This window comes from Pseudopodoces humilis, chromosome 1 (assembly GCF_049639895.1).
Source record: "Pseudopodoces humilis isolate 2021_Gansu_Grassland_sample_001 chromosome 1, ASM4963989v1, whole genome shotgun sequence".
Lineage (NCBI taxonomy): Eukaryota > Metazoa > Chordata > Aves > Passeriformes > Paridae > Pseudopodoces > Pseudopodoces humilis.
The window spans coordinates 137,730,946-137,756,230 of NC_142200.1; the positions used below are offsets into that span (position 1 = coordinate 137,730,946).

General features: G+C 37.4%; 1 protein-coding gene across 15 annotated transcripts in view; it reads right to left on the reverse strand.

The window, feature by feature from the left end:
• The window catches only part of ARHGAP12 (Rho GTPase activating protein 12), an 82,802-nt gene that overhangs the window by 39,572 nt on the left and 17,945 nt on the right, over positions 1 to 25,285 (reverse strand). For 14 of the 15 annotated variants that reach the window (XR_015772019.1, XM_088052085.1, XM_088052115.1 and 11 more), the window contains one exon: positions 3,434 to 3,697. The exons of the other annotated variant lie outside the window; for it this stretch is intronic. Coding sequence is in view for 13 of the 14 variants with exons in the window: in XM_088052085.1 (XP_087908211.1) it covers positions 3,434 to 3,697 (264 nt within the window). In the remaining variant the exon portion in view is untranslated. The remainder of the gene's footprint in view (positions 1 to 3,433; positions 3,698 to 25,285) is intronic. 15 annotated transcript variants of the gene reach the window in all.

The window sequence follows — 25,285 nt, forward strand, 5'->3', positions numbered from 1 at the left end:
CCAATGATGCTATTGGCCCCATTTAAACTACTGTTTAATAGGAAAACTATACTGTAATTAACCTTACATGGTTTTAATAGTTAAATATTAATTGCACTGACATATGGCAAATCAATGTAGAAGACTTTGGACATTTTTATTATTACTATCTACAGAGATTATGACCTAATAATATAATACATTGGTATTTGTCTCTTCCAAGCAACTCCTGACATTGAAGAAACAGTGTACACAGGTAAAATTAAATAGAAGACCTAAAAATAAGAATTCTCTTTAAAAAACCTCTGTTGTGCAGTAGGAGTGACTGTTAATGTCAGTCTATCTGCATGGCATCCATATAATAATAGTTTAGATGCTGCAAGACTTAACTCATATCCTGTCCATTTGCTGACCTGAACTTCAACAAAATTCATGAGTTGTTACAAATTTTACCAAGCCAAGGCATTCCTTGTCCCTCAGCTGTCGGGAACAGCTGCTAAAGCTGCATCAACAGGGTTTAGAGAACATTGGCTAATCCATGTTCCACAGCTTTCAATTTCAGTTTCAACACTTTTTCAGCCTGTATGTTTTTTTCATATTACCCATGCTTTATCTCAAGTCTCATCCCAGTTACACTATCCCACACTTAAATAAAGCTATCCTAAGCAGACAGCTGCCTGCCCTTATGCCTTGTAAGAACTTTGCAGTGACATTGAAGAGAATTACAGAAAAAGTACTCCACATCATTGCTTCTATTGTCATCTTGGCTTTTTTCTATCTACATACAATAAATGGGGGCAATGACCAGTTCATCACCATGCACTTAATAGGAACTATCTGTCCTATTACCTATCTGTCTCCCTTGTATCACTTCACCTTTCCAGCTTTTAACGTTGCTATTACTACTTGTGAAAGTGAAAATAATCAGGAAGAATACTAATTAAGGAAGCTACCATTACTTTATTACTGTTTGTTTATATTGAAACAAAAAACATAGAATGAAAATACATTGTGGACACAATTTAAATCTAGTTCTGAAATTCAATTAAAACCAGTTGCTTTTCTACAGCTGTTGGGTATTTTGTGGATGTCTGCTTCACATTATGACCTCCAACCTAGGTATTAAGGGTTTGTCTTCTCTGATATTGTGACATCACATTCATTTCACAGTTCAACTTAATTAAATCACTTCACTTGACAAATTTCTCCTAGTTACTGTTAAACACTCCTTCCTCAGATACATTAACAAGTCACTGCCTCTAATACATTTTATCTGCAATTCCAAAATCTTATACACCTTATAGGCCCTGTCCATAGGACTTCACTGCTACCCCACATCCCATCCATGTAACATATAACATCCATTTAACTGTCAGTACCTACAACTGTTTTCTTTATGCCATGTCTGTGACCAGCTACTTTGGCCAATAAGGTACAATTCTGCCCTTTTTTAATTATCCAATAAAATTCAATTTCCTAATCACAAAGTTCAAAGACCAACACTAAACTATGTCATGTTTCATGTATTACTCAGAATATGTGACCTCCTTAGCACTCATTTTTACATCACTTTCCATTTTGCTACCTACTACAACACAAGCTCTTGTGAGGACAAATCAGTAGAAACTAGCATTTAATCCTGCATGTATTCTTCTATTATTAAAAGAGCATAACTCAGACTAGCATAAAAGCCAATTATTATTAGAGCATATTAAAAAAAATATTATAGTTATAAAGATATGTTAGCTCTAACTTTTCCTAATCAGACAAAATTTGAGATGCCCTACATTTTTCTCAGGCTTGGATCTCAATCCTTATTTTATATTGGAATAAATATCCAAAAAGGAACACGAACAGTGGAGTGTGAAGCATATGCTCAAATGCAGAACAGAAAAGGAAAGAAAGGAAAGGGGGTGGGGGGAAAGGCAGCTTCAAAATCAACACATGACTGCTGGTAAGTGGATTGACGTGACCACACAACATGTATTTCTCCCTAGACTCATATTTTGATAACCCAGTCAAGACACAAATTACCTAAGGAGCTTATGCTACTGGAAATACAGACTTAGTGTCTAGTTAAAAACCAAAACATGTATCATCCACTGTTCTCACAAAGACTGGAAACTTGATAGACATTACTGTCTGATGGCCAGCTTGTGGTACCTGAAGCAAATAAAATAAATAAAAAAATACGAATAAACAGAAGAACTGAGATTAAAGAAGTTATGGGCAATTTAAAAAAAATAAAAAAATAAAAAATCAAGCATTCTGAAGATGCAGCAATGTGGTGAAGTGATGGTAGAGTTGGATGAGTAAGAGTAAGAGGGACTGCTTGCAGATGGGGAGGGAGAAAGAATTCTTGCAAGTCCTTCCATGAAAAGAAGGAAGAACTAAAATAATGAGAAAACCATTACTATGACAGGGAACATCACTACTCAAAAAAGCAATCAGCTTATCCAGACTAAAACCAGTCTTATCCAGCAACAGGACAGTCAGTGATAAAATAAGAGACCATCACCAGAGATACCAAAGGGGCAAGCATAAACATTCCATCTGTTTGCCTGCTGCTGCCATTTGCCTGAGGCAAAAAAATTTGGCTATTTAAATACTTGTGGATGTCATGGTTGCTGTGAAGGCCAGTGCCAAAGGAAATGAAAGGTTTCTATTTCCCTTTTCCTCCTGTTCCTACCTTTCCAGAGGTAGACTTCTGTGACAGGCTTCCAGCAATCAAAAAATTTTGAGCAGTCCACAATTCAATTTTAAAACTAAGCTCTGGTTTTATAGCTTAGATATATATATATATCTAGATAGATAGATAGATAGATATAGATACAGATACTGATATAGATAAGATATATAGAGACATTACATATAGTTGGTGCAGGAGAAAATCCACTAAATTTTTTTATATAAGTAATATCCATCTCCCAATTATTCCTTTGCTTTATCTGAACCAATGCAGTTGAGATAAATACACCCCACAATCAGACTTTCCCTAGCACCTGGTTGCACAGAATAAATTGGCGCCTCAAATATTAGTCCAAATCATCTTTTAACATAAATAACTTCATATCAAACTTCAACTGTCTCAAGCAAGGTCAGCAGCAAAGCTTTACCAAAAGGCTTTGCAAAAGCAAAACTTTTATATAAATGAAAAAAATCCATTGATATACCTAAAGAATATGTTTATGGCCTGAATGTAATCTAGTCAAAAGTAGCAATATCTGCTATAGGGCTGTTTTTACAGGCATTTTTACAAGTTGCTACTCTTCCACACAGTTCATGTACACATTCCTGTACACAAAAGCAACTCAAGAGTGAAACTGTTGACTACTTCATACCAAGACACATAATCAAAAAGACAAAGGACGACACTCCTTGACGCCAAATTCCACAGCAAAAGACCATTCATATGCATTATAATCTCATTGCTTTTGATCTCAGAAGGAACTACCTCATGATCTGCATGGCTCTGGGAATCCCCTTTATTAATGCTTGCATCTCGGGCCCACCGCGGAGGTTTCCAGGTTCGTTCCTGTGATCCTCTGTTGTAGTAATAACAGCGTCCTGTCGTATCTTTATGGGTTTCCCATTCCCCATTTATTTGGACTGGAGCACTTGTAGGTAGTGGTGGAAGTGCAGACTGAGATATTTTCAGTTCTTGTAAATTAGCATAAACTGGTGAATCAGGCCTCCCTTGGCTTGGTGGAGTAGTTGGCTATTGAGAGAAGAAACGCACTGTTAACGAGCAAAAGAATTTTCAGATGCTCCCTTACAAATCAGAATACAGTAGTAAAACAAACCAACAAACTCCTTTTTTTGTTAAGTACAAAAGCACAAAGGACAGCCATAAAATGCTGGGCTGTAAGAACATTAGATTCTTAATTCTAAGGTAGATATCACAAGCTATGTTTATTTAATACTGAACCAATTTTTTAGCATTTCTCCAGATGACAGCTGATAATCATGTCTTGCAGTGGATTTCAAATACACTGGAATCATCATCAAAAAATTATATGCTTGCCATGCCTTGCTGAAAAACTTCAGTTTTACAGTTCAAATATTGCTCAGAAACTGTAAGTAATGTGATTTTGTTCAAGACAGTACATAGCATTTCTGAGATGCCACTTGTTAGGCAAAGATTGTTCCCCAAACTTTCCACCTCACCGTTGACACAGTGATGGTGAATGTAAAGCAGCACTTTTGCATTCTCAGCAAGGTCTAAACGGGAATCTCAGTCGGAAAGATGAGCACAATGTTGTGACTATGGAATTCTGAAAAACACCTGGACAGTTCACCTGCATGCCTTTTCAAACATGCTTATTTGAAACTATTTTAGGCGACACCACCAAGTGTTTCAATTACCCCTCTCTTCTTGTAGAAATTAAGTGGATATTCTTATCCACCTGATTTTGTTCACATACATGCACAGAAGTAGAACAACAAATACCTACAAGAAAACAAAACACTAATGACAATTGCTTATTAATGAAATTTGCTAATGTTACAGCAGAAATTGTGCTTAGAAGACCACAGAACTTACTGCAATCACAAGTACTTCCAAATGAGCCCCTACAGTGTTTAGGAGAGAAATAAAGCTTCAGATGTTCAATTATTAAAGTCTAATACAAACATACTATGTAAAGTGGAAGAGCATGTGTTTTCATGAGAGCTGTGATTATGAGATTGTGAAAGCAGCTAGTTATTAAACCAAATTTAAGTTTCCTGGTAATGCACTGCCATTTCTGTATTTTAGGGAACAATATTTAGGTACTCTAAAGAAAAAACTATACAATTTATACATCCCTTTGGTCTTAATTGAGCAGCTTGGCTGTAGGCAAGCCCTTGTGCCTCCTGTTGCTACTGCATTGCACAAAAGATCTTTTATAAAATACTTTCAAGCATTAAAATCATAAGATGCTAATCTAGGCCACATCTAATCATAAAATATCAGGGTTTGCTCAGGCAAGACAGCATATCATACCACACAATCAGATATAAACTGATTGCACCATAGGTAGAACCAAATATGGGCAATATCCACAACCAAAGGGGGAAACAGCTAGAGAAGAACTTAATGAGATTATAACAGGCATGGACTTGTTTTGCGTGCCTTTAAAGAAGAAAACACAGCTTACCAGATATAGCAAGTACAGTACTAAGGCAAACCACAAGTGCTGAAAACAAAAAAAAATTGCAGCACTGGCAAAATTTGAAAGCCAAAACCAATCAGTATCCTCCTATACCTGATTCAAAGGAAAAATCTATTACAAAACTTGATGAACAGTAAAAGGATATTTTTCTACTATCCAAGTCACACATACTGTTTTGTTTTTGTTTTTTTTTTTTGATGAGCAGGGCAGAACAGCTGCCTTGAGAGCCCTAAGAGCATAAACAACACTACTGTGAATGAAGACCACCCTACTGTCTTCAGGGATGAATCAGTTCCCTGGGATGTTAGAGCAGTAATCTTGATGCTTCCTCATTCAAGAGCACTGTTTCTGCCTTGGTGTCCCCTAAGAGCCTGCAGAGCTGCATCTCCCACATAAATCACCCTGCCATTGAACCACAGGGATTGTCACTGAAATGACACGGCAGAACGCACAAACCTCTCTTTTTAGGAAGTGGCAAAAGTGGCACCACTGAGCACCCTGGTTGCTGCCATGGGGGCCTGGTGGCTTGCACAACCCTCATCTTCTCTTGAAATTCCTCTTCTACACAAAGCAATAAGGCAGCTTCGCTGTCTGGCCCACATTTAATAGCTACTTTTTTGTTTTAATTAAGACAGTTAAGTGCCATCATTAAAAGAACAGTTCTATGTATTAATAAAAGTGTTTTCCAAATAGAAAGCCTGCAACACAGAATGCTTGGTATATTTTTGCTTTGGAATGCAAAGCAAACACATAGGAAATGCTCAAGCAACAGATAGGAACACAGCACAGATGCTTCACACTGATGTTTTCAACCATTTTAGCATTATAACCAGCACAAATCCAGATGAAACTGCAGGACATGGATGTGCTCAGCCGATACTGGGAGGCCAAAGTACTGCCACCTAACTCAGGCAGCATATAAGTTATGTTTAAAACAGTAACATGATATGAAAATGTAAATGAAGGATTTTCTACTGAATCCTTAGTGCTTCCAAACTCAATATACCAATTTCCGGTTTTCAAGGAGAAGACAGAACTTTTCTCCTGAGCAACAAGCAAGACAACTAGCTGTTCTGCCAAGCCAACCGTCCAGCTACTCTCATTCCCTCTTGTTTTCCCTTCTGACAGATTTTTCAGGGAAAACTGCAAGATTATTGAAAGACATCTGGAAATTACTGGTTTCAGTGAAGCATTAAGAAAATGCAAGGCCACCAATCTGACTATAAAACACAGCTTAGCTCATAAGTACATATTTGAGGGATATGACTTTGTTATCAGGAACTATTTTTAATAACCTTGTAGCACACAACAAAACTTCCTCACACCCTGAACCATGTGATGAGGTATGTTGTTATGTCTAGGATATTGCTCAGTTCAACAGCACCCAACCTTACCAAGGCTAATTTTGTCAAGAATATCTTATTTATTGATTAAAAAAAACAGCTTTTATAAAGTTCAAAGTTTCCTGAAATTGACATTAGTATATGTGCTCTGCCAGTGTTAGCAGGAAGGTCAATCCTGCCTCAGGCCCACCCCTCAGGCTGGGAAGGAGAGTCCCACACAGGAAGGTCACAGCAGATGTCCCTGTAGAGCTCCCGGGCACTGCACCACCCCCCCTTCCTTTCAGATGACCATTTTGTGAATTCACAACTGAGTTTTGCAAAAAACTTGAATCATTTCAAGCCAAAAAGCAGATCAATTTAACTTTATCAAAATCATTACTCACTAACAATATATTAATATGAATAGACAAAGCATTACCTAGACCAAATCAGTTCCTGAACACTTCCATGGGTGTATGCCCAAAACCAGACAGACACAGTTAAAGGAGGTTTAAATATATACCAAACACTAAACAGGACTTCCAGAAAGAACTTCCCTCCCCGAGGCCTTTTTTTTATTTTTACTATCAAACTTTAAATGCTCATCAACATGGAATTAAATCTTCCCAAAGAGACTCCTTGTCTTCTCACTATCAGAATTGCAAGAACACATCCTTCAACATGCCCATGCATGCACACACTAAATGCCTTATACACCAAACATTTCAACATTCATTTGCTATTTGATATGGATTTCAGACTTTTTCATGTTGCTTTCTCCTGCTAAGAACAGTGAGGGACTCTTGCTGGAAAAATGATGTAGGAAGATTAGAAAGCAGAAATACTTCTATGACGCTACAACATGAATGAAAATTTTACAGTCTGTTAGGCACTCTGGCAACTTCAAGAACATAAGGATCCCTTCCAGAGCTCAGCAATGCTCTGTATAATACTGTAGAAATCTGCCACATTTAATCTCGGTCTCTCAGAAAAGTCTGCTTGCACTAGATCCTTGCTAATTGATAAGGAAGAGAGTTTCATGCAGGCAGGACCAAGTTTCCAGGATCAACACACAACATTCTTCAGAGACTGCACACACAGCATTTTCAGAACAGTTTTTATACTGGCACAGTAGGAAGCAGATACGGGCCTTTAAAAAAAACAACCTGTTAATCATTCATGAATGAACAGTCAACATTTTTAACAAAGGCCACAGATATGCTATCAGGCCTCTGGAAACCTGAACTCAGTGCAATGGAAAGCAAACTGTACACATTTCAGTAATGAAAAGTACCTTGTGAAGTAGCACAGTATGCCAGCAACAAAAAGCCAGAAAGCCAAGTTTGCTTGTAACTGGTAATTACCTTATTCCTCTTATAGAACTTGAATTCAAGACAAAAACTTCTTGAACATAACAATTTTTTGAAGAATGACTGCAGTGCTAGCCTGCAAAACATGACCCACCACACATCAAACTGTTTTCACGGTGGTGGCTCTGCAGCTTCTCTTATTGTTATGAACCTGAATGTAAAAGCTTTCATTTCAGTAGCAGCATTCAGATTGCTGCAAGTAGCTGTTAAAAATTAATAAACTTAAAAAAAAATAGGAAAGGCAGATCTCAATACTCCTTATGAAGTTACAAACAACAGATTGTCCATACTCATGTAAAAGAGGAGCATTATATTGAAGGAAAGCAAGGGAATACTGTCTCTGCAGCAGCAAGCTGAAGAAAGGAGAACAGGCAAAGCCCACAGCATCCTGAGGCTGGGAATGAAGCATCCCAGTTCCCTCAACAACTGAGCTTCTTGCCAAGGAATTCCCACTGTCCTTTTAGGAAGGCCAGGACTTCAATACCAGCTTTATTCAACAGGAATGATAAAAAATAAATCTCAAAAACTCTACAGTTTCATTTTCATAAAGTGACAGCTTCAACTAGAATAATTAGCTCATCTTTTCCTTCCTCTTTCCAATTTTGGTTTATATTTTTACAAACATGTTCTGGACTCCGTTTTCTTTCTAACAGATACGGGCATATTTACAATTTATATTGAAAAACCCACAGGGGAGATTTTTCAGTGAGTCCTCTGCTACCTCACAAGTGAACAGGGCAAGCTAATTAAGCCATATTAAATGGTAACTGAAACAATTTTTTTCTGCTCTAACCTTCTCCAACATAGACTGGATAATTCACACTGTAACTCTAAGGAACATATGAAACCATGAGAGTAAATATTATAAGCCTGTTAACAGCTGATTTTAAATTTCAGACAAATTATAGTAATGCAAGTATTATTTAAGTGCACTGAAGTACTTGTGTTCAGTTGATCTGCCATTATAAAGTGGTAAGGAAAAAAATATGACATTGCAAAGCAATACAGAAATTAAATCATCCCATACAAATAATTCAGATGTATCTGCCTAATAAAGGCCACGCAAGAGTTAAAAAGTGTCCCATTTAAAAATTAAGCAGATAGAGTTAAAGTAATTTTTAATGGCTAGTCAGCAACTTTCAATTGGACTAGAAACAGTTAAATTAAGTATGATTCACCTTTGCTAATTTTATAATTCTGGAAATTTTGTATTTTGCTTACACTGAACTACAGGCTGATATATTACTTCTTTCTATTACTGGCAATAGTTGCACACAATGAATTATTTATACTTCTACTAATATTTTGCTTAATGAAACCAGATTATGAAACAGAGCCTTAGTACATAGGATACTGGGGTTACCAGAAAGTGCTTGTGTTATTTCAGCCATCTAAGTTCCCTTCTGTTTTAGCTCTCTCATAATACAAAAAAACAAAAAACAAAAACAAAAAAAAAATCCCACAGTTGACGAAAATATAAATCTTTATCTCATGCTACTTAAATCTACCAATATCTAGGTGCATAGCAAAAAGCCCCTCAAACTAAATACATTCCCTTCCCTTCATAGCCCAAAAGAAACTACTTAAATTATTTTCATATTCATCAAGATAATGGTTTATTTAACTGTATTGTAAAATCCTGCAGTACAGAAAGCTAAAGGTGGCTGCTTCTGCCACATTCACAAGAACTCAGGAACAGGAATGGAAACTGGCTGCAGCAGCAGGACACAGCCTGTGACAGGAGAGCACTTGGCTGGGTCTTGGAGTACTGAGACCATTCCCAGATCATCCATCACAAGTGACCAATCAAAGAAAATTGATGGAAAACCATTTTTCCCCTGCATACTCTGCAAATTTCCCATTCAGATTCCTCCAGCCGCTCGCTGCATGAGCAAACTATTACATATAAATGTAGGAAGTTTTATAGCAATAAAAGAAAGTATACTGAAGGACTGCAACAGTGATGTCAAATATTTTAAAAAACGGAAATAAGATCTTACAATGGGATCCTTTGTCAAACATGCACAAAGATGACAGTGTTGATCGTACTTGTACTTTGCCACTTGCACAATCTAGCTTCTCCCTTCCATAAAAAAGCTTTTGTCCAAGAATATAGACAAAGCTGCTTTTCCTATAGCAGAAAATTTCAATACCATATGAAACACTTTACGTCATACATGCTTACACAGCAAGCTTACCCCAGTTAGGAAAGAGAGGCCAAATTTGACAATGTTTGAAAGTCAGACAGTGAATTTCCTCCACTCCTTTTTCTCCCTGTTCACCAGATCAAATGCTGATATTTCAACACACATAATGAAGTTATCTGTAACCTAATTCAGAAATTTAGTTCACATATTGAACAACCTGGATACGCCATACAGGAGGTTTACACATTTATTTTTCCTCCACTTTTAGGGAAGTTAATTTTATTTTTTTCTGCATTGTAGTTCAATTGCTGTCAATTCTTGAGCTCTTTGAAGTCTGCAGTACACGTCTGAATGCAGATTTGTGAATAATAAAGCTGTTGGGAATCATTTGTGACGTCTCTCAAGGATGTAGTCTATAAAAACTGAAACAGTACACTAAGAAAACACAAGAAAAGCCTAGCTTGTTTTCTCCAATGGAAAATTATCCTGTAATAGGTACTGCTTTTCAGATGGCAAGTATCACAAGAGCACACAAGCTGTTCAGTTGGTTTAGAACTTACAGCAGAATAATCTCTAAGTTTCAGAAGTAGTGGAGACTCCTCATTTACCAGAACATTTACAGTTTTAACTGGTTTAATGTGTAGCTGTACATCTCATTTGCCTCATAGAGGTGAAAGTGTTCTTAAAGGCAGATTATTAAGATCTTCATGGAACACTTCTATGTTGTACCCATTACAGAAACACAGCACGTCTAAGAAGTTAGTTCCTACTATTATTATGAGAATAGTGTAGAATGGTATTATTTGAACTCAGCCTAAAAGTCATGGAAAAGTTTCCATTACAGTCACTTCAAACTGAATGGCAATTTTTTCTACACATTACATTTTCAAAAGTACAGATCCCATAGCTTTTAAGTGTACTTTTGAGGGTCCAGTGCTTACACAAAGCACTGTAAAGCCAGGAACCCATGAAAAGTGCAGATGGGAAAGTAAACACCACCTCTGATAAAATTCCCAAGTTACTGAAGTTGTAGTATTGAGCAAGCTCAAAAACCTGAAAGATAGCTTGAGAACCACTTTAATAAACAGAATGAAGTCTAAATACTACCACACAAGTTACCAAAACACCATCATTCAGTAGAGCAAAAACTGTAATATTCTCCTATTAAAGAGAAGGAATGAGAAAGAAAAACCCAGAAAGAAGAGGAAGAAGAGAAAGAGAAGGAAAAACCCAGAGCAATTAATAGTTTTTAAACTCTATATGTGTATTATAGTGGTTCACTTTCACAACAGATAGTTGAGGATTCTTAAAGATAATAGACAAAATAACAATTTGCAAGAAATAGTTCTAAAACAGATCAGTCATCAAATATGTGTTCTGTTAGAAAGGGTATTTCGTTCCAAACACTTGAAAAGAAAATGCAGAACTCCCACTCAGTTTACAGCTGCTGTCCTCTTACTCTGCTGCAAAAGCAGATTTCACTCGTGTGAAACTCTGCTTCACCAAATGTTGCTTGTGGCAGCAAATCCAGCAAGCCTTTGTTATGGTAGTATTTCTTTGTTAGGTGTTAGAACAATTTCAAAATATCTTCTTGAGCTTATGAACTGCAACACTTAGAAGTTTTTAATAATGTATGCAGCTGCAGAACATCACCAGTATTCAAACAGTATGAGCAAAGCTGATGTAGGAACACACTTACTGGGATACTAGAAATATCTTATGGGATTAATTAAGGTGGCAAACCCCAATGAAGAACACAGTTAACTGGCCTAGGAAGCAAAGCATCTAATCAGATACTATAATGGCATCTGTTGGTTTGCCTTACTAATACATTAGCAGTAATACATTCTAATTAATGAGAGATACATTCTAATTAATGAGAGATACATTCTGTTGTGTAACTGGTAGGCTCCAGTCACTTTTTACCCAGTTACCATCCACATCTGCCTCTCCAAGCATTCCCTGAGTTTATTACCTGCAATTACCTTCACAAGCTACTACACCTTTCATGTGCCCCAAAACTCCAGAGGGCAATTTCCTTGATTAAACTGCCCACTTGGTAATAAACTTCAGAAACAGCTGATGTAGTTGTAGCTATTCACATTGACTTCCACAAACAGTGTATTAAAATCTTGGGAAACAAGTTTCAAGAGTGCTCAATTTATAAACAGGAACACCTGAAAAAACATGTTTTAGGAATCATGATTGGCTAAACAATTTCCAAATATATGATTTGAAGAACCCACATTTTACATACTGTCATGCTCTATACCTTTACAAGCCAAAACACAAATTATACATCCAAAGTCTAGAAAAATTATGATAAAATCTGTTAATCACGTAACATATTCATACTCTAATACAAAATGAACTTGGATTAGGGAAATAAAAATCTCAGCATGTTCTTAAATCTGTACACACAAAGTCCATATTTCTAACTTCAGGCAAATTTTTAAGAGCTATCTTTTCTAAAACATCAGAATATCTACTATTAAGAAAAACCAAAACAACTTTTTCCTCACTTTTTCCTTTTGAAAAAACTGGTTTGCTAATCTTAGCAGAAAGGGAAGCCAAGAGGAAAGTAACTTGACAAAGTAACTTTAAATTATTTACCCTAACTACCCATGCACACAAGTGAAGAATTTCCTTTGTGCAGAAAGGCAGAAGCCACACTGACAGTTCTGTTTATACAGAAGTATATATAAAGTATAAAATGCTTTTGCTAATTCAATTCATGTAATCAAATCAATAAAGCACATAGTTCAATGGACTCGGGCAACAACTCAAAATTTGGAAAACAAAAAACACCAATTTATTTGTTTCAGAAAATCAAAGATTAATGATACATTATTAAGATCTAGCTATGCTGGTCTACTGGCCCACTGGCTATCAAAGGGAGCAACCCCATCTCCCTTGTCCCCTGCACCCCTGATACTGATGTGATCCTGCAGCAAAGGGATGGAAAAAACAGAATGGCAATAAATTAACCCCATTGAGACTTCAAAAAATAAATAAACAAAAAACTCACAAACAAATAAAAAGCCCTCCCATATTTAGACTCCTTAGGTGTCAGCAGGTCACTGCAAGGTCAGCCAGAGACATCTCTGAAGTGTCTGACTAAGGTGACAGGAGAGCAGGGCCTTCTCCTTCAGAACCTCTCTGTTAGCTCTTAAGGAGGTTTAGTTGCCTAATTAAATTCCAAAGGTGGCTGAGAGAAGGAATTATCTACAACATAATCAATTACAGAAACAATAGTAAGTAAAGAACTGTCTATTTCTCCCAGGGACAGATTAAAAAAAAAAAAAGGGAGGAAAAAAAGTTACTTACTATGGAGCAAACAAGGAAATAAATTTTGCAACAGCCCGATCAGGAAAATAGGGAACTTTCCTTGAAAGCTTGAGTGTAGTTTAGTCCACAACCTTCAACAGCACTTTTGGTACTCTTGCTTCTTATCCCTATGCAGTGAGAAGGAACCACAAGTGGGTTGTTCTCTATTTTCCTTACACAAGGCTTTGTAAACAAGGCTACATTACAAATCTGTAACCCTCATCCTGAAAAGCAGCACATTCACATCTGAAGTTTGAAACAAATGAAGAAGCTATTAAAAGTATATAGTAAGAAGCTGGTTTATTGTTAAGTCCTTGTTTTTTCTTAAGAAAAAACAACAGCCTATAAGAAAGAGCAATACAGTACCATGGTGATCAGAGCATTAAAAATCTGAAGCAGACAAGACCTCATGCCATCAAAGAAGGAAATAAATACCCCAAGTAGCTCAGGCAGAGAATAATAAATATTTTTAAGATGACTAAGATGACAGCTCTTCCTGTCACCTCAGAGTACAGAGCTCAGCAGTAGGAAGAAAGATAAGATTGTAAAGAGAAAAATATTCTATTTATTAGCTTCAGTCCTGCACGTGGAATGAAAAAATTGAATTCTGAAGAACATGGTTTATGTCAGCATTTTGAGAAAAACTGCTTTAACATTAAATTTAACATGTTCAATACTTTACATATGGAGTATAAAATAAAACATTTTCCTCACACAAAAATTAAAAGATATTACTAATATTAATTCTTAGTAAAATACCTGGGTCAGGAACGTTCAGAATATTTTAAATCAATTTAAGCAAGGAAAAATGCAATATTCTCCTCTCCTCTGCAAACCACCAGGGTATCTCAATACTCCAAATAAGTTAAAACCCCTAAGTGTATTAAGATCACACCAGTAAGGAAAGAGGAAATTTTCTCTCCTCTCCCCCTGCACACTTTTCCCAAAAAGAAAAATTTAAGGACAATTTTCTTCAACCTGTAGCAAAATTGGCAAGGATAAAACAAGAGGCTACCACTGGGTCTAGACATGCTTCCTATTTCAGACATTCCCACAAATCTAAGGGATGAGTTATGGACAATCAAGCTTTTCAGATTTCAGAAAAAAAAAAAAAATAGGGACATACACCCATTTTCAGTTCACTGAGGTGGTTAACCCCAAAACACAGTAAGATGCAAAACAAATCAGTCAAGAAAATATACACAGTGCTGTACTTTGTGGGATTAATATGTTTTTTTTTTTGAACAAGCAAGTTCAACAATGGACAAGCCTACTTCCATGTCCAGATATGATCAAAGTAAAATCATCTCTACACTAAGAAAGTTTCCAGCATAGAATTTAAGTCACCCAAGACAATATCTTGACATGCATCAACAAGTGGCAATACTTGTGCTTCCACTGTACTTCTCCCCTGACTGTGAATTATCAACTTCACCATCCTCAGAACTGCAGCTGTTAAATCAATTCCTGGGTATGATTTGCAAGAACAACCCCAAAATGTTATGAGCTGGCAAACCACAAATGTTTAATTAAGAGTAGTTTTACTGGGACCTGTGGCCCTTTCCCCTGGTTCGCTTTCACAGCTGCAGCACTAACAGGAAACTTAAAGTCATTTTTCTTCCCTGAGAAGTTGCAAATAAGCAAATGATGAAACAAGCTGCATTTTGTAATACGAAATAGAGGTCATGCAAACTAAATGAACTGGGGTTTGGGGCTTTTGCTTAACTTCTTTATGCTTCTGAGTAAATGCAGTGCAATCTAAAATCCAATATTCATCTGTTCAGAAGCAATTGTAATTTTCACACTGCAAATATACCTTCTACATGGCCAAGAGGATAAAAAAATATTCCGTTGATTGTATGCTACAGTAACCAAGAAAGAACCACAAAATAGCATCAATGCATAGTGCCTACAGCATGTCTATTCTAGCTCACATAAGGCAATTGGTGAAGGCACTGAGGCAGTGTGTCACACAGTCTAGAAGCTTACTTTAAAAGGCGGGGAGAGAAAGAGTGGATACCACAGTAATCAAAGAATAATAATGAATGGGCACATCAACAATTCCTGCAGAAGCTCAGCACAACTATCCACCCGCCAAAACTAAATCTGAGTATCTCTCCTCTTTCATCGATAGTCCTTAAACAAGCCAGTTACATGTTTCATACAGATTATTGCATGATGTCCATTGGTATGTGTTGCAAAACAGGATCACAACATGTTCCAATGGTCCCTTAAGTTCTATATGGGCTGCTGAGCAATTAAAACGCTTGGTACCACCTATTCAACAAAAAATGCTGTGTTTGCTGTAGATGCCAACTGTGTAAGTAACAGGACACACACACACACAAAGTCTTACTCTAGTTTCTGCATGGATTTCATTCACTCAGACAAGTATGAACATCTACTGTAATTAAATGTTTAACAAAAATCCCCCTGCCTGTTTGCAGGTCCTTCTCAAACAAAGTTTGAGGATGAAAGACCTCTTATGAAGAGCTGAAACAAAGTGGTATAGCCTGCCAGAAAGGAGGAGGAGGTGTGTGTGGGAAGGGGGTCAAGTATTTTGATATTTGAAGTAGTCTCCATCTCCCAAAGCTTGCAGTCACAGTTACACCAATCCAGACAGGGTCTGCTAAAGATGCGCTGCTCATAAAGCTTGCATCTGGTCTTCCCAGGGATAGCACTGCATTCAAAGTAGAGCCATTCTGACCACGAGCAGCACTGCTGGATTAAGACCATAAAAACCTTTCCTCAATTCTGGGCTCCAGGAACGAGATAAGACTCTCAGAAGTAAGAGAAATGAGTAAGAGCAGCTGTAAGTAAACCAGACCCTGCAATAAAAATAGGAAGCAGAGTTCTTTGTCACATCCCTGCCCATCATGCAGACTGCCTGGGCTGTCTGTTACCTACAACACTGGGGAAAACACAGTGGCCCTTCTCACTTCCCCCCATGATTTTAAGACAAATTCACAACTTACTAGAAGTAAAATAAACTGACATAATTGAATTCCTTCTGCAGTGCAACATCATTTTTCACTGCTGATAAGAAAAATTGAAAATCATCCCCAGGTATCAGAGATTGATTCCAATTTATCACTAAAATGAAGGAATTATTAAACTGCACTAAAAAAAACCAAAAAAAACCCTGCCCCTGAACAAAAGACAGGGACGGGAAAGAAACAATCAGATTCAGTTATCTGGCACTAACCCTCTCTGAAACTTACCCCTGATGATCCAAATGAAAAAGACCACACTAGCACACACATTCCCCTGTGTACTGCGTGCTCCAGATTGCAAAGCATGTTCCAAAATACCAGGGGGTGAGACTTAATCTAAATTAATTTTAAAAACCCCAAATAATTTCTGTGACTTTTTTTTCCACTGAAGTTGGATTTACAAAGTCTTCTAACAACTGTAAAACCATGACTAAATTTAGACAGCATGTTTAAATGGACTAATAATATACAGATGCTTTTGTTGCCTGGAATCTCATTTGTAAAATAATTTTAAATTCTAATGTAAAAGCTTTCATATAGGAAGAGTTGTGTTAGAAAATACACACAAATAAATTACCAGCACTTAGTACACAGGCATGTGTAATGGTATTCTTGTTATACAGTGTGAGGGAGTTCTGAAAACGCTGTCAAACTTCATTAAGAAGAATGTTATGCTTACTTAAAACTACTAAAACATTCCAGGCTTTTTTGACTGTCCTATGCAATAAAGCAAACCTATTAGCAGTACATTATAGCTGAGATGGCAAGAATTTGCTAATAGTTTCATGCTGATTAAGCAACAGGCAGTAAGCGGTGCCCTGTGCCCGCCACAGCGAGCACAGCCCTCCCCCGTGCTGCTGAATTATAATTCCATGCTCAGCACTCAGTGGATCAGCTGGAGCCAGCAGCCTTTAGAGAACATTCTCATTGAAACTACAAGTATAATAAAGTATGGCAGCACTATCTGCCAAGCTGTCAGGGGAAAAAACTGCTTTAAAGGACATGTATGTATGCTTGAGTACATAGTAATGGTCAGTACATGAAGCTGCTCTTGCAAGCTGACAGAAAGCTGGTGTTCATCTCCAGAAAACACGGGTGGAATGGAAGATGAACTTCCTGGGAGTCTCCAAGAGAAAAATTTATTAATAATTAATGCATTTAGAATTACTGGATACACAAATACTTTGCCAAAAACTATGTCGTTTTCCAGCAAGATTTCCATTGAGTTAGTACAAAAAGGTGAATTATGCAACTGCAGGCATTGTAGGAGCTGTGGGTCCCAAGTCCCAGGATATAGTGCTGAAATATAGTAGAAATAGTGCTGATAGCTGATCAGTGCACTGCCCAGAGAGCCTTCTGCAACTGCTGGCAGTGTCAGAGCTTATTCTGTCCGCTGACTGTTAAGATTTTGCTGTTCAGCCACATCTAGTACAACAGCCATATTAAAGATATAAAGCTTATTGGGAAAATTTAAGTGCCTGAATAGGCTTTAGGCTAACATTACTCCAAATGCTTTTGTCTTCACAAGAGCAGTAATGAGTAGGGAGGGTGATTAGCTGTATCTCCTAAATAACACTTACTGGGAGCTAGAGCTGTGCATTTGAGATTGCCACTAAAATGGGGGATTAGAGGACAGGCAAACAATCTGGCACAGCAACAGTACAGCAATAATAACAAAACCTCTAGTGAAGCCTCAAGATGAGCCTGGCAGCCATAAATCCCCTCAGAGGGATGCAGGGAGATGGTGAACTGCTATACTCTGCTAAGAACACATACTTTCCATTTTAGCATATAGATTCACCTATTTTGAGCAGAAACAGAAGTTTTATGCCCCCTTTTGCCAAGGCAGTACAAAGCTTTGAGCCAGACTGGCTGGCCCACCGTGACAAAATGCATCTAGCAGCTGCAAGAACATACAAGTATCAATTTTTCTAAAAATCACTTGATGTAAATCATGCCTTTATTGATATTCTTAGCATAATACATCAACATGAGAAGATCCTTCAACGTGAAGAAGATTCAGACCAAGAGGCTGTTTGATATGGTTTTGATGGCTTTTCATAGGCTTCTTTCGCCATATAAACCTTCCCTCAATAAAGGCTGAAACTTAGAGATTATACAAAAACCATCTTCCCCACACAATTCAAACTTTTTAACATATTTCAACAATTTCAGCTAACAAGTAATCTTTTAAATGGTTAAATTAAAATTAAGACATCATGCTCCCAACTTCCTCATTTATCTTATTTTTAAAATAGATAATCTAAAATTTCATTATTTTAAAAATCAAAATTCATTTTCACCTGGCAGATTTCAAACAGTGGTCAACACATTAGACTCTCCTGTCTTTAAAACCCACTAGTCCCTGTATTAGATTACCCTTTATTAAATCTGTATTCAGATCCAGTATCCTCTCACATGTTTACTGTGTAACACTGAATATAATTAGTGGGTTCTATGACAGACAGCAAGACTTTTTTACAAGGTGCAAGACAAAGTCACTGTGTAAGGACTTAGAGATTCAAATTCCATTTTCAAATGAGTCTTTGATATTTTAGGACACCGCATTTCTTTGGAATCCTGTCTCCCAGTATACTGGAATGGGACATTCACCAGCCTGCCTGAAGCAAACAAACCTTAAGGCAAAAAGCAATAGATGGGAAAAATACTTAACATTATAATGAATCTATTTCTGGATTTTCCTATGCTCTGCAAGTGTTTTGTGTTTAAAACTCATCTGACCAGGAAAAATAGCTCTGATTTTGGCACTTATGGAAATGAAGTTCACAGTTCCACTAGAGAAGTATTTTAAAATTAAATTCCCATGCTAAGTTGGGCTCTTAACAGGCTCTTTACATATTGTCACCTCCAGTATACATAAGTACTCAGCTATTTAGTTTGCATGTTGAAGCTTCTAAATAAACCATTAAAATCCCACATATATTGGCATCTGTCACTTATACTGGAGCAGAGAGAGATATAAAGAATTAAGACAAAATGTCACAAGGCCTTCTAAATTCCCAAGACACTATTCTCAAGACAAAGTACGTGCTAAAGCACACAAGCAAAACTCCGAAGTTTTGTTAGGGCTGCTTGAACCCCCTCAATCTCATGTATTTTAATGACTTAGAACAAAGAACACCTCCTATTACATCACATATAAGATTTCTTTCTGGTAATGAAGGATAAAGTAGAAAGCTAAGTCTGCATGCCAGAGAAAACATACAGAGAACATTAGGCCAAGACTTCAGTTTAAAATTTTGCCTTAAAGACATAATAGGATGAGCAAAATAAGTGCTATCACTTAGCATATTTATATATTTATATGAGCTGTTTCAAACTTGGAGCAGAGCAGGAATATTTCCCTCAGTAGCTGTTTAAAACCACACAAAAAGAAGTCTGTAAATAATTATGCTATGATGCTTTTAAGATATTTTTAATTTTAAACTTTTAACTGAACTAGAACAGGCTATGATCACTCCAGTTTTAACACTGGGATTCTGCTTTGCAAAAGTATACTGAATAGCAGGAGGAACATTTTTAGATATGTATCCAATTCATTGTGCCTAACTTAAAGAAGTCAGAGATTTTTTAAGATCACTTCCGTGGGATTTTTTAAAATGCTCAAGCCAAGTACACGATTGTACAGACTTTTCTCAAAGCAACAGACTACATATACTGCTTACAGCGGAATTAAGGATAACAATAAAATTCTCATGGGAATCTCAACCAGGTTGAATCTTTTTTTTCTTTCTACAACTACTGAAAATAGAAGTATTTGTTCTTTGACTGTATTTCTTAGTCTGTTTCTCTCTACTTGTAGACAGTTTGTTGGCACCCAGTATAAGGACAGAACGCCTGAAACATTCAGCCATGCATTTCTGTAGTTTTTCTTCCCCTTTATTTTCCTTACACTACCAAGAATGTCTTTCATTTTCAATAACAGCTATTTCTGTAAATCAGCATCTAGAAAAAGAAGTATACCTTTGTCATTGAATTTTGTGTTTCTATGTGAAAATGTTAAAGTAAATCTGCAACTACCTCTTTACTTCAATGAATATTAAACCAGCAATTTTTGTTCCAGGCAGTTAAGAAGATATAAAAAGACTCAGTATTTGTGGAATTTTATTTACTTTATAATTCTGAGGCTGCACTCAAGCAGATCCAACTATACCAAGGACAACAAAGAAGGCTGGCTCAGGGTTCAACTCACCATGATACTCCGAGAAGCAAAGCAGCAGTTTATGGACAGACAATAATGATGTGAGAGAAGGATAAGCACACAGAATTCCTGAGCCCATCTATGGGTACAGAATTTAAATAACAGCCCCTCAAGCTACTTTCCTCAGAAAATTTATTGCAAAGAAAGAATTTGTCAGTGTGGTACCATCTTAGCACAATGTTCACTTCAATTGTTTTAATAAACAGCACACCAAAGACCTGCAGCAGCTGCAAAGAGCTGTTTTACAGTCATCACAAATGCTGTACAGGGAATCATCAAACCTTTGGACACAATCTGCTGATTTGAAGATTTACAAAACAAGAATACGAGAGTTGAGAGCTAGATTTTTAGGACAGCACTTAGGATTTGGATTTTTCTGGTTTTCCATAAAAGGAAAAAAAAACCCCACAAGCCCAAGTACATACCTAAGTTTTGCTCAACTGATACAGTAGCAATTTATGAACGAGCAAAAAGCAAGAATGGATGCAATACAGTTTTTACATATATAATTAACTGAAAAGTAAACAAAATTTAAAAGTAAAATTTACACCTTGGTGGATCACAACCTTGTGAAACACTGAGACAGGTCTCTGAGACTGAAGCACGGAAGAATAAAAAGAAAAACTATCTCAAGTTTCACTTCCTTCACCCTGTGCGTCTCCTCAGGCAGTCACATAAGCATGACCCTTCAGGCTGGCAAAGGCAAGGAGAATGAAAGGCAGTGAAGCTGAAGGCTGTAGCTTTTCCTGAGCAGGCTGCAGTGGGTGACTGATGAGGAGCTGCCACGGGCACAAGCGAGCAGATGAGCTCGGCAAGAGGATGAGAGATGAGCAGAGGGTCAGAGGGTCAGTGCCCTGCGACCACCGGGCCCCTGGCAGGACCACGCTGCCTCCGCTCGAGCTCCTGCTCCCTGCCTAAGGCAAGGCAGCCACAGAGCCTGGCTGTGAAAAGCTCTCCGGAGAGCAAGCACTGCAGTCCTCTGGCATAGCTCGTGGGCATCAGCACCATAGAGTAACACATGCTACAGCAGGAAAAGCAAAGAGCCTCGGGGAAGCATGAAAATGCCATTACAAGTTAGAGTGCAGCACCCGGGAGGGATGAACGAAACAAAGCCACAGCCAGGACAAATGGACCTACCTGGATGTCAGAAAAAAGACAGTACTGATGAGTACATCTCATGAAGTTGGGAGGAAGCTTAAAGTTAGTAGTCCCACTATATGAGGTGCTAATCAAGATCAAAGTGCTATCAATAGAACACCTGCCCGTTTTATATTGTATCTCATATATACAGAGAACATCAGTATATACACATATACCCACACATACATAGTCCCCTGTGCCTACAGCACAATGCAGTTATGCATGACAAACATCTATTAGCTTTTCCAGTTGGATGCAGATAACGAAGAATTAATATGGATAATGCCAAGCATGTTGATAAAGCTTCAGGGCTGGGGGCAGGAATGAAGCACCTTTATTCAATTTCAACAGGAAAAGCAGTCAAATCAAAGTTACTCAACAACCTCTGCTACGACACTTTATTGCAGGATAAAGCTTCTTCTAAATACTTAAAAGACAATAATTGTGTGCAACATGGGAACATTTCTGTTGTACCATGAATTATTTCCAAAAACCATATCCCAGTGATCTTTCAAGCTCTCTAGAAAATGAATGTGCATGCAATGTTACTAGACATGTTGAACAACCAGTTGAGAGTCCAGAAAGTTTGTTAACTGTATTTTTGTTTTTATCAGACATACCATTTTATTACAGTATTGCATAAGTACACTTGTTGCTTGAGTCCCATCACATCAGTGACAGTAAAAAGGCAAGTGTGTCCTCAGCTCCTTCAGATCTGCTGACTTTGCACTAGACTGTGACTGCCATAAAGGAGTTACTTACAGGCTATTGACACACTCGTCACAATGCTGCCTAGGCCAGCACCACCACCTCCCTGCAGCACTGGAAATAAATATTTGTAGAGCCAGGTGGTGACTAGAGCAGCAAAGTGATTCAGCTGAACAACAATCCACAAAAGCTAAAGATGGCAACCGTGTAAACTATATGCCAGCAGAAAACAGACATAATACTCTGCTCTTCAGCATTGCATTTAAACAAAATACAGGGAAGTTACTTAATTTAACTAGGTGATCTGAAGATCGTCCAGAAGCCTTAGGTAAATCATTTTAAAAGGGAATAGTTAAAACTATGCAATTTAAATTCAAAATGTAATATGTAATTTCAGATTTAAAATAGGAGTCCAAGTTTCTAATCATGATTTTGATTATAAGCAGAAGGTGAAGCCAGATAATTTAACATCAAAACTCAACATAAGCAATAACCTAAATTCATTCAGACAGCTCCTCAACTTCTAGCTTTCATTTACAAAACTTATCAGATGGAAAACTAGAATGAATTAAAATACAGACTCTAAACACCTATGCTAATCTTCACAGCATCACTGTACACAAGCTCCAAATCTCTGTCAAAAGCATTTACAAAGACAGGACAAAATATCAGAAGATGGGGGGAAAATATACCAAAATTAAGGTTGCACTCTACTTCTCAACAATCCCTCGGACATTTCAGCAATAAACAGCCTAGAAGTCAGGAGTCCTCTGCAACACTAAACATGCACCCACACTCATGTAAGATTTTTGCAAAGCCTTCACAGAACTGTTCCATGTTTCTGCTTGTGTTTTTCACCTCTTCTACACTGTTTTCAGCACTATTACCTCCTTTTCAAGATGAGAGAGGCTGGCAACTGCACGTTATTTAGAATACAGGAACACCATGAAATCTGCATTCTGCATTTTCCTTTTGCACCATTTTCTACTACTGACATTCTCTATGATTGCTTGAATGCTTCTCTGCACTAACCCAGCACTTTCATATCTACTAGAACAGAACTATAATCTACTGTCTTTCCCAAGAACTAGGTCAGAAGTCCTTTCAAGATAGACTAAATTCAAAATTGATACAAGTGTTCTAACAGCATGTTGTCCAGTTACTCACGATCACAGAAGTCATTTGAAAATCCTCAGTTCTTACTATCCTGAAAGACTGTTTTGTCCAAAATATTGCCCTTAGCTTTAGAACAAACTCCACATAAAGGGAAAACCCATCTGTCTCTATGGCTTTTAAATCAAAATTACCTGGCAAGGCACGTCAGAGACATATCAGCTGTTTGATACTAGATATGCACAGATTTTGCTTTCTCTTTTTTTAAGCACAAATGTCTACTATTCCAGAGAGCTGTCTAAAAAAAAAAAGGAAAAAGTGTTCTGCATTTTATTCTAGAGTCATATGTTCCCTGATGTTTTGTCACACTGCTGTGAAACAAATGATACTTTCTTTAGGATTCCACAGAATAACAGCACCTTTGTTCTATAGGCAAGCACTGCAGTATTAAACAACTGCCTAGATCGTAACCAGGTAAAGACATAGCAAAAGCAATTGTTTGTACCCATTGTTGTACCCATGTGAGAGAACAAGATAGGATCAAATATTCTCTAAACAGTCTCAAGCAGAGTTTTACCTATTACAATCTTTTCTGTGTCTGATGGTTCCCTGCTTCAAATGACAGAAGCACTGTCAACGAGAAAAAGCAAGTTCCCAGTATCTCCAGCTGCTTCCAACTTAGGCAACAGTGAGACAAAACACCTATTCCTTTTCCTAGGGCTGCTTTCCTGTTTAAGCATTTACTCCACCATTCCTAAAGATTCTGTCATCACCCTGCTGAGGCTGGCACTTGGCACAAACTCAAAAGAAATGGCAGGTGGGACAACATGCACCAAAACTCACACATTGCATACTAGAAATAACACTTTTTTAGACAAAAACAGAAAAATCCATTCCATATTATGACTTCTACTCTTTAAGCAGTGCAGCTTGAGCTTCATTTGAGATAGGAATTCTACCAGGATAAAGGTTTATTCATCTAAATCAGTGCCTTCAAAGCTTCATTTCATCATTTTCTGCATTAATTTAGGGCAAATAGGGGTGCAAGAGTCAACAGACTGTGCTGGCACTTGCAGAATTTTAACACTGCACTAGGGGTTTGTTTCAATTCTGAAACCACAACACCAAACTGCATGTACCAAGCAGATCTGTAGCTTATTCAGCTGAGCACTCCAACACCAGTATTGGAACAAGCCAGTCAACTAAAACCAACTTGTCTCACAGGTCATGATTCTCTGACAACTGCCTCACACAGATAATTTGTGTTTGCTGGTTATTTTTTTTAAGGAAGGCTGATCTGATTTGCAACATGGATGTTCAGAGGAGCACATGGGATATGGGCCGTAGGCAGCAGTAGTGGCACACAAGGGCTGCTCAATTTAAGGCACCTAAATCCAGAATTACTCACCTGGACTGAAAGGGAGAACTACCTGCAATCTGACTAACATATTAAAACTACAGAGACAGAACTAATCACAAACAGCACACTGTAAAATGAAACTATCCAGACCTACTGACACTGTGTAAGAAAAAAAACCAAAAAAAACCATATATACAAAACCAGCCAGGAAAAATATTCCCTAATATTATCTGTCCAGAACCTGAGTTATTAATGTAAGTCAGCAAATATTTCAAGCTGTTTACAAAGTTCTAGCAGCAACTACTGAAATTACAGAAAAAATAAATTAAATTTATGCTTTATAAAACTCCTTAAATTATAAAGCTTTTAGTTCCTTGTCATTTATTCTTCACCTTGTTATAATGAGCATATTTCAGCATTTAACATCATTAGAATAACAAATGCTGTTTTT